Source organism: Merops nubicus, unplaced genomic scaffold (assembly GCF_000691845.1).
Source record: "Merops nubicus isolate BGI_N331 unplaced genomic scaffold, ASM69184v1 scaffold5780, whole genome shotgun sequence".
Classification (NCBI taxonomy): domain Eukaryota; kingdom Metazoa; phylum Chordata; class Aves; order Coraciiformes; family Meropidae; genus Merops; species Merops nubicus.
The window spans coordinates 22,532-33,612 of NW_008580756.1; the positions used below are offsets into that span (position 1 = coordinate 22,532).

Below are 11,081 nucleotides of genomic sequence, written 5' to 3' on the forward strand. Positions count from 1 at the left end.
CTGGTGGCAGAGTTGGCCAGGAGGAGGACATCATTAAGTTAGTGGCAACTTTAAATCAACATCAAATGCCCCAGAGATATGTCATGAAAGAGTTGATTACTATAACCCATATTTCTGTAAGAGTTCAGACTGCCAGGGACGTTTGCGCTCTGGAAAGTAATCTGGAATGTGGATTTTTTTAAAATCTTGAATACATTTTCTCATTTCTTCCTCAACACTCAGCTTCTCACATACCTTCTTTTTGGAAAGATTTGTTTCTCTGGACTTGCTAATGAGAGTTTGAAAGAGTTCACTGTTCCTGCGTTTGTCTGGTGGTGGCATCCACTGCACCGGGGCCTTCTTAGATGGACGATCCAAAGTCAGAGTATTTGGCTGGTGGGCTGTGGATGGCTGAGTGCTGGTGGCATTTTCTTGAGGGGTGCTTGCTTCTGAGTGGCTGTCACAGCTCGAGGTGGACAACTCATTACAGGAAGTCCCACTTTCACTGCCCTTGTCCAAGACTTTGTCGTGTTTCCTTTCTTCATGGTCTTGTTTAGGGGAAATGGTTCTCTGCGGGGGCCCTAATACAAAACAGGAGAGAAAAAGTAGTAAACAAGCGATAGTTTACACAGAAAACTGATCAGATACCATTTAGAAAAGCACGACTCAGAGTCTCAGCTGGCATAAATTGATGACATTTCCTTGTAGTCAAAAGAACTATACCAGACTGGTACACAAACTGAAGATGTGGTCCTCAAATCTCTCACTCCTAAAAAATTTTACAGTAAGAATATCTTCACTGCCTGCCTAAGAACCCAGGTAATGAAACGTGTATAAGGCTCACAGGTTATCTGCTCCAGAAATCCCTGTAGGCAAGCTTAAATGATCTAGTTTGCTATTACAGCCCAAGAAGATTATTACGAGAAATTAGATTTTGTAACATTAGGAAAATACTACTGTACAATTTGCAAACTCTTTGCTTAAATGAAAATATTCCAAGGGTTTCAATTTTTTGTTTTGGAAGCTCTTAATTCACCTTCCCAGAACAGTCTTCTGATAGTATGCTCTGCAGATGTCAGCTGTGTGGAAGCACTGGACAGAAAAATGAGTATTAATCCTAGAATAACAAAGAGATCACTCACGACTGACAGAGTCTTTAGGCTTGTGGGTTTGTTTTTTTTTTTTAAATTGTATAGTGATTTCACTGCACTTCTAACTGTCAGTTATTATCTCAGACTTGCCTCAGTACAAGCTCAGAATTCTGTTGTACACCTCTTTACTGCACAAGCTGGCAGGGAAAAGAAGGTAATGAAGTTATTGGCAAAGAGGCACTCTGGAATGGCAGGGAGAGTGGTCTGATGGTCTACCAGCAGGCACTGCTCAGCACTTCACATGCCTGAAAAATCAGATCTAGAGTGTTATTCTCTCCAGATATCATGTTTGCTTTGATGTCTTAAGCAGAATATGAATGTGAAATTTAAGTGGTAGATGCTAAATCTGTAAGGGCATTTTAATTTCTGAAACCTTATTTCAAAACTCCAGCTGTGAAGTGAAATGATGTGATGCTGACATCACATAAATGTCATGATCTTAATTTAGGACACTATCTAAAGCTCACAGAAATATCTACAGAGTTCAAGAGGCATTGGATCAGACTAAAAGGGAAAAATATCAAGTAAATTTAAACCTCTAAATGGAAATGTAGACTGGGGCTTCAGTGGCAGTTGTGTGTCTCCTACTAAATTAAAGTGTCATAGAATCATAGAATGGTTTGGGTTGGAAGGGACCTTAAAGATAATGAAATTCCAAACCCCCTGCCATGGGCAGGAACACCTCCCGCTAGGCCAGATGCTCAAAGCCCCATTCAGCCTGGTCACGAACACCTCAGTGACAGAGCATCCACAGCTTCCTTGAGCTAGCTGTTAGAGTATCTCACACCCTCAGAGAGAAGAACTTCTTCCTTACATCTAATCTAAATCTACCCTCTTCCAGTTCAAAGTCGTTAATGATCTAAATATATTACAAACCTGCATTATTCTTACAGTTTACCCCAACAGCACCAGCATCAGTTAACTGCCTTTGCCAGTGCCAAAACTGAGGATATGACTGCTGAATCTTGAGTTACTAGAACAGACTTGCAAGTTTTTTGAGTCACTTAGTATTCTGTTTTTCAGAATTACAAAATATAAATATAAGTAAAGTTATAAAGACTGTAGGAGGAATACAATCACTCTGGTGTCTTTTTGACAATGCAGTGCTATGATTCAAAGGAATCTAAGCAGATTGCAATATTTTGAGACACAGGGGAAAAGGAAACACAAAACAAAAAAGCAAATAAATAATAATAATATAACACCACCACCATTCAACAACCTGCTTTGCTTTTGTTTTAGCCAGCATCCCAGGATGTGATGTCACATTTCTGTAGTTCATCTAGAGAACCTCATGAATAATGAAGATTCAAAAATGAGAGACAACAATCCACCAGGGTTTGTACTGATACTGTTCAGAGTGAAAAGCACAAGTGACTTCATTATATTCAACTCAAATATTTATCACCTGGCTGCAGCCATTTCCCTCCTCTTTCTCTTCTGGAAATATGTTCACTTTCTTAAAATAGATTTACGTGCTTTCCTTCTATTGTTGTATCTGACTTTTCATTTCATGCCTCAAACCATGATATGATTATGCTAACTAAAGAGTCAGCTGGCATTATGGAATTATTCTGGCTTTGCAGTATGTGATAATAAAATTGAGTAGTTAATCAGATAGTGATTTCAATATTGTTACTCTGATTTTCAATAACACAATTAACATCAATATCTAATTTAGTTTATGATCTTATAGAACCATAAAATGGTTTGGGTCAGAAGGGACCTTAAAGATCATCTAGTTCCAACCTCTCTGCTATGGGAGTTACCATCTCAGTTTTTTCAAATGCAACAATATGCCCTATGACTAAGAAATTCAAGTTTTCTACTGGCACATCCTTGTATATAGTCTTCAACTCTGCCTTTCCTGCCCTTTTTTATTTTTTTTTGGATGTTACTTCATAAATCCAGACTTTTTTCTGTTTGACCTATTTATACTTACTTCTTTATTGGTACTCCTTGCTTCTCAAGGGCTCAAGCCTGCAATATACTGAGGATCTATTTCAAAAAAGCACTGAAATACGCCTTCAAGAGAATAAAAAAAATCCATTTTTCTGCTACAAGATTATTCAGGAGCCTGACAATAGGCAGGTATTTAAATGCTTTTTTGGATCACAGCCCTGAGGTTCAGTACCTTACAGCACTGAGCTCTGTATGCTTCACTGAATTGCCTAAACTCATAATGGCTTTAATCCAAACACAGGTTTCTCCCACATCTCTCTTTTTAAAAATTAACAAATCCTCCCTCACAAAGAATTTTTTATATGCTTCTGCACTTCTTTCTCAGTATTGTGTTATTAACAGAAGTAGCAGTTCTGCTAGAGGGGAGGTTTTTCTCACAATATTTTCCACCTGCTGAAAACCAAAAGAATTTATAAATACCTAAAAAAGAATCCTCAAAAGATAATTGTTTAATCAACATCAGGGATTATGAGATAAATTTAGCTACATCTCTATTTTGGAAAACATCTCCTAATTGCCTTCTATGTTGGCCCACTCATTTGTGACTGGGATTGTGTGATGGAATGCTGTCTCAACCATCCCTTCTCAGCCCTTCTGAAAAAACACAAAAGACCTTCAAATAGCTCAGTCTACCTGAAACTACTTATTTTTCAGGAATGCAGAATAGTTCTTAGACTCAGAGAAAGTATATATGCTCCACCATTCACCCAGAATCACAGACTCATTTATGTTGGAAGAGACCCATATGATCATTAGGTCTAACCATTAACCTAACATTGACAAGTTCACACATAACACTAAAAAACTTCATTGACTTATAACCTGTTCCTCCTGCTCCTGGTCTTTCTAGGATATCCCACCTGCTGCTGGTCCCCCAACCTGGAGAAGCTGGAAGTGTGTCACTGCATCTTGATCCTGTTCAACTCATTCTCCTCTACCCTGATATGTCCAGTTGGCCCCTCCACTGCTCAGTTCTCCAAACAGCTCCCAAGCAACACTTCTCCTCCAGGCAGTTAAAGCAGATATGGACTTCCAACTTTTTTTTCCTTAATGGTTCTTAAATGGCTGTGCCCCTTTTAGAAAGTCAGAAAGTGAGCTCACCTTTGACCTGGGATTACTCACCACCTCTACTATGGTGGCTACTAGACTCCTAAGTTTAGTAGACTTGAGAGAACTTCTCAAATGCAATTATATGATGATGAAGACATATTAAATTTACTTTGACTGTATTTATTCCTCACCTATGTTACTCTTTGCACATATTTTAGGCAACATTTTCCAGCAGAACTGACAAAAGAATCACTTTCAAGCAATTATTACAAAATATTCATGGAAAATTAATTAGAAAATTAGAAACCTAATTCTCTTCAGTGAAAACCTGCTTCTACCAATTACAATAATCAAAATAGAAACCAGAAGTCCTCTATGAAATCCCTCTCAATCAATAAATGAGCAACAGAGCTCCAGTGAGAAAACAACAAATACCACAGCAATCCATCCACTAGCCAATAACTATTGGTTGAAAATTGTAACCATGTACTTCTGGAAGTCAAATAAACTTTAGATAGGCCTATTCATAAAGTGCAGTCTGAATAACTACTTGAATATTTCTTTAGCTCTGTCTTCTGCAACAGAGAAAAATACCACACTGGAAACATCAAAAGCACAAAATGCTGATACTCTGCTTACCTGTATTTCAGGGGTTTTGTACACTTGTTTTCTTAAATATTAATACAACAGACTTAAATTAAAGGAAATCATTCAAATCCATTTAACCTGACTGCTCCATAACCAGCATGGCTTCACCAAGGGCAAGTCCTGCCTGACCAGCCTAGCGTTCTTCTATGATGGAGTGACTACACCAGTGGACAGGGAAGAGCTACAGATGTCATCTGTCTGGACTTCTGCAAGGCCTTTGACACAGTCCCCCACAACATCCTTGTCTCTAAACTGGAGAGAGATGGATTTGATGTATGGACCACAAAATGAAAGTGAAAAGATTTGAATTTTATCATTGCCAGCATTATAAAAGCCTGTTTGTTGATTTACATAAAACACTAAACCAATTTAAAAAAAAACCCTCAAACCAGCAAACTCAAAATGTTGAATTTTTCTGTGATGTAATTTTAGTGAAAACAAAGTTCTTGGGTTTTTTCTTCATCATTTTCTGTTTCTTCAAAAGCTTTTTTTTTTTTTTTAAGAAAAAACTCAGTTCTGCTAGATACAGTCGATAGGATTAATCAAATAAAATCAAACAACCAGTTAAGGGTTCCTTTGAACTGATATAGCTATAACCGGAACTCCTTTCTAAGCAAAAAAAAAAATTTAGCAAATACTTTTGTGAGAACTAATTTTGAAAAAAATTGCAGCAAAATTATTAATACAATCATGATGTAAAAAAATACTGATGGAGTAAAAACAGTTCCACATTTAACTGATTTCATAAAAATGAAAACAGGCCAGCAAGAAGGTTTTAAACTGATTATATTGGATGTCTCAGAAATGTAACAGCAAAGAGTACACAAGATACTTTTATTTGTATCTGTAGAAGGAAAGATATGTAATCCAACAATATTTTTTTGCAGTTTGATTCATAATTTTTCCATGCTTAAGAATATTTACTGTATGTGATTTTCACATGATTTTGCATGAAATGTGATTTTTTACCATTTTTTTGTACAGGGGAAAATCCTTATTTTTATAGCCTATACAGGACCTTCAGTCTGCTACATAGCTATGTTAAACTCTGAATGAACATTTCCTCTACCTACTATCTCAAAATTATATTTGGGATGAATATAAGATGAATCCTATTCTATTTTAAGATTTAATCTTAAAAATATAAGTAAAATTAACTATAATTAATAAAATCATAGAAAAAATACTCATAAAACCTTACATTATGATGGACTTATCCATCTTGCATATCTAGTGTTTTTTTATTACTTTTCACCAACATTCAAAGTATTATACTAAACCGAATGCTTAGAGAGAAGTCACCTGTGAAATCTGATGACAGGTTACGGCTACTGTGGGAACATTTTCATTACCAGACTTTTGAGTACTTAATATCACACTTCAATGGTAAATGATTATCTTTTATGTCTAATTTCACTTTGATTTTATTTTTAAAAAAGATTATTTTAAAGACTTATAAAAGGATAGCTCTAACCCCCCTGACATTTTCTGTGGCATATTAATATTTCCAGTTTTAGAAGAAAATCCTGTTCTTAGAGCCCAGCTGAACACATGAATTCATTCCCTGAAACCAGCAAGGGACTCGGCTTGCCTCTTACCTGTAGAGCTGTAGATCAAAACTGGCATTATGGTAGGAAAATTTACAAGGAACTTCCTGGCCACTGCACTTTGCCCTCTTTAATGTACTACAAAATCAACATAGATCCACTGCTTGGATTTAGCAGTGAGAGTTTACGTGATTTTTTGAATTCCCTAGTTTTTCAAGGAAACTTTTCTATTATTTTAGGTATTGCAATTTACATCTAACATAGTCCTGTTGGGAAGGTGGGGAAGAGAGGGAGGATCACGTTCCACTTAGTTTCTATTTTAAGGCCAATATGAATGCCTACACAGGAATTAAGTGAGCAGTGCTTGGCTGACCCTCTGTCTCTGTCAGTGTAGAGATTTCAGTGGAACAAAAGTTTGTGTGGGAGTCTTTATGCTGTGTGGCTTCAAATGGCTTCAACGAAAAAAGAAAATATTCAGTTTCCAATTTCAGTCTCATGTGGTACAAATTTTCACTTTTTGGATTAAAGGTCTGATCCAAAGAATGCTTAGCATATAATAAGAGCAAAGTACTTTTTTAAAAAAAAGGAGGATTGAAACTCAGCATTTCCTGTTTTCTTCTTCCTTTCAGATGAGTGACAAATTACTATGGATAGCCAAATGCTCACATTTTCATGTTCTTTGACTCAACTGAGGCTTGGCTTTAGTCAATGTAAAGTAGAATAGCTTCAATAAAATGAAGAGAATGTTCCTCTCACCTTTGATTACTTCAGGGTAACATATTCATTTGGAAAAAGTAAGTTAACTTCCTTCAGGCATAAGAGAGAATTAGTATCTGGGGGACTTTGATTTATTAATGTGCTAAGCCCTGAACTCTTGGGGTAAAAGGCCAGCACTGTTGACATATCAACTGCAGTACTTTGAGCAGAACTTTAATTTTATGCGATTAAGAAAAGCCAAGCAAGTTGGCTTGTAGATGAGTGCCACAGAAAGATCTTGTGAATCTGAGCAGGGTTTCACTGATGTGAAGAACAGCACATAGGTTACACTCACTTTATCAAAACAGTTTTGTAAATATGCCTTATGATCCAGCAAACTTCAAATCCCTATCTACAGGGCCTGTAAATTGGTCTGGCTTCACAAAGAAGTTGATTCTGAGCTGTGAGGCTTGGTCCAAAACTGCATTAATTTATTAAAAAGTTCTAGACTTAAATGTCTTTGACTTGAACAGAGTTAACAACAGACTCTCTGACCCTAAGTTACAAAAAAATAATTAAAAAATAAAGCCTGTTCATCCTAGTGTGAATACAAAAAGGATCTTAAAAGGAAAGCAAATTGGAAAAGCAGAAAGGGTGAAAAAACATTGTCTCTTCTTAAAGAAAAAAGTTAGAATGATTTCTATAACTTTACAGTACTTCTCTCAGAAAGCATACTTATATACCTGGAACATTAATCTTTAGGTGAAACCAAGCAAAATTATTGCAAATATTTTAGCCTCCACACATTTGAGCAAGAACATGTGAAAATACTACGTTCTAAAGAAAAGCTCACCATAGACTTAATGATCACCTTTGCTAGAATATAGAACCTATAACAAGAGAGTGTTCTATATATCATTGTAGATTAAATGAGATTCTTTTTTTAACTCATGGCGATTATGAGAGATGAAAGCAAAATACACTCATCATTCTGAAACATTTTATGGCATTCAGAATTTACTAGGAAATGTAAATTTTCCCATCGTATTTCTTGTTCTCTACTGCCAAGCCACATCTCACACACTTTGATGGCAGGACAAAATTTCAAAGTGGGAACTGTGCACTGAAGTCTTCTTGGTAATGTTTAGGAGCATTAGGATTTTTCTGAGTGTTTATTTGCGGTTTCATGGGTATTTCAATAGAAAGAATATGTCTGTGATTTCACTCCTGATGAACCCTTTCATTTAAATCTCCTTACCTGCCATGGAAAGATAAAAAGACACTGTGTGGAGATTGCAGATGCATTGGGCACAGCTCCCACAGGGGAAATTACCCTTTAATAGTGTTAAGCTCGATGGCATGTGAATGGTTATGTGGTACTTGAAGTGAATGAACCCATTCATCTTTCAGATTAGGATTGCATGCCCATAAGTGATACGTGCGTTGTCTCAAAAGAAAAAAAAATAGAATACTACAACATAAAAATATTTTTCTGTCACATTTACTACCACCTGATGTTAAACTAACTTTTAGAAAGGGCACAGTAGAATGAGTTAAAGCAATGAGAAAAATTTCTTTACAATACAGTCCGACTGGAAATAAGCAAACATTAATATTATTCACAACATAAAACCACGAATTAATACATAGATGGGGAACTACTTTTGTTATCTGGAATGACAAAACATACAATAAACAGTCCTGTGCCCAATTTGATTTTCTCAGGTATTTCATCCTAATCTTGTTTTGAACAAATAACAAAACCACATTCCTGTCATTTTTTTACTTTTCCAACTGGGTTTTGTGGTAGGCAAAATAGTACTTAAATAGGGGAAAGTCAGTGAAATTCTAACAGACAATGTGTTGCATTCCAATAAAACCAGTTAAAAGTCCACAGCTTTTTATTAAATATATTAATCTATAAATTTTAAAGTCATTCTGAGGAATATCTTTAGCTTATCTGCCAAGAAAAGACAAAAGAAAACCCCAGTAATTTCACATCCAGCTACAAAGAAGAGTCAAATATTGAAGATTATATTTTTATTTTGTGGAGTTAGAGATGGCTATTGCATCAATGCACTCCTGAAGATACAAGAAGAAAATGAAATGCTTGGAATAGATAAGATACAGGCTAAATCAACATCAAAAGATTGAAAGTTGAGAAACTAGCAATATCCACCCACTGTGTACAATGCATGATAGATTTTATCCATTTGAGGACTGTATCGCTAGGTCAATACTCTGCCAAAGATGTCAGCTCTCCTGATTACCCTTGAAGAGACTGCTGTTTAACAAACAGCTTGCAAGATCTTCTGCAAAATCCCAGAAGTAAAATTTAAAGTCTTTCTTACCTAAAGGAATATTGTAAAATTATCTGAAAAATTCGTAGCAGACAACGGAAACGTCCAGAGTCAGCCACGTGCTTCACATTTTGTATGTAAGTTATTTGGAGAAACAGAACTCAATGAAGCAGTATAGAATTTTCTTCCTGAAGCAAGATCTGGGTAAGTCACATTTTTCAGTGATGATCATATGCTATATTAATCTCCATTTACATCAGAGTAATAGCAATAAAATGCAAATCAGAGAATCACTGTGCTTAGAAAGGACCTCCAAGATCATCAAGTCCAGCCTACCTCCCAACATTTCCCTAATCACTAGACCATAACCTCAAGTGCCACATCCATTCATTTTTTGAACACCTTCAGGAATGACTCCACCACCTCCCTGGGCAGCCCATTCTAGTGTCTAATGATGACTCTTTCATTGAACAAATTCTTCCTAATACCCAATTCAAATGTTCCCTGGTACAACTTGAGGCCATTTCCCCTCATCCTATTATCAGTAATTTAGGAGAAGATACCAACACCAGCCTCACTACAACCTCCTTTTAGGTAGTTGAAGAGAGCAATAAGGTCACCTCTCAGTCTCTTCTTCTCCAGACTGAACAACCCCAGTTCTCTCAGCTGGTCTCCATAAAGCCTGTTTTTCACCCCTCTCACCAGCCTCATTGCCCTTCTCTGGACCCACTCCAGCACCTCCTTGTCCTTCGCATACCATGGGACCCAAAACTGGACACAGGACTCAAGGTGTGGTCTCACCAGCGCCGAGTCCAGGGGCACAATCACCTCCCTACTCCTGCTGAGCACAATGTTTCTGATCCAGGCCAGGATGCCATTAGCCACCTTGGCCACCTGGGCACACTGCTGGCTCATGTTCAGCCGGCTCTCCACCAACAACCCCAGGCCCTTTTCCACCAGGCAGTTTTCAGCCACTCCTCCACAAGTCTGGAGCGTTGCCTCGGGTTGTTGTGCCCCAAGTGCAGGACCCAGCACTTGACCTTGTTAAATCTCATCCAGTTGACCTCAGCCCATTGCTCCAGCCTGTCCAGATCCCTCTGCAGAGCCTTCCTTCCCTCAAGCAGATCGACACTCCCACTTAATTTTGTGTCACCTGCAAATTTACTGAGGGAATATTCGATCCCCTCATCCAGGTCATTGATAAAGATATTAAACAAGGCTGGTCCCAAAACCGAGCCCTGAGGGACACTGCTCAAAACTGGATGCCAATGGGATTTAACTCCATTCACCACAGCTCTCTGGGCTTGGCCATTCAGCCAGTTTTTAAAACACAGAGGGTCCACCTGTCTAGGCCGTGATCTGCTAGCTTCTCCAGCAGAATGCTGTGGGAAACTGTGTCAAATGCCATACTGAAGTCCAGGTAGACAACAGCCACCACTTTCCTCTCATCCACTGGAAGGTTCACCTGATCATAGGAGGAGATCAGGTTGGTCAAACAGGATTTGCCCTTCATGAACCCATGTTGACTGGATCTGATCTCCCTGTTGTCCTGCACTTGCTGCATGATCACCCCCAAGATGAACCATTCCATAATCTTCCCTGGCAGCAAGGTCAGGCTGACAGGCCTGTAGTTCCCCAGATCATTCTTTCTTATAGATGAGCGTCATGTTGGAAAGTCTCAAGTCATCTGGGACCTCCCCTGTTAATCAGGACTGATGGTTAATGATGGAGAGAGGCTTGGCAATTTC

The 11,081-nt window shown here is 37.8% G+C and overlaps 1 protein-coding gene across 1 annotated transcript; it reads right to left on the bottom strand.

The window, feature by feature from the left end:
* Window positions 1–6: 6 nt before the first annotated feature.
* KCTD8 (potassium channel tetramerization domain containing 8) lies at window positions 7–560 on the bottom strand (the record flags this gene model as incomplete). The annotated part of the gene is made up of 1 exon (XM_008937465.1): window positions 7–560. A coding segment is annotated over one exon (461 nt), but the record flags the coding sequence as incomplete, so codon positions are not given.
* Between the last annotated feature and the right edge of the window lie 10,521 nt (window positions 561–11,081).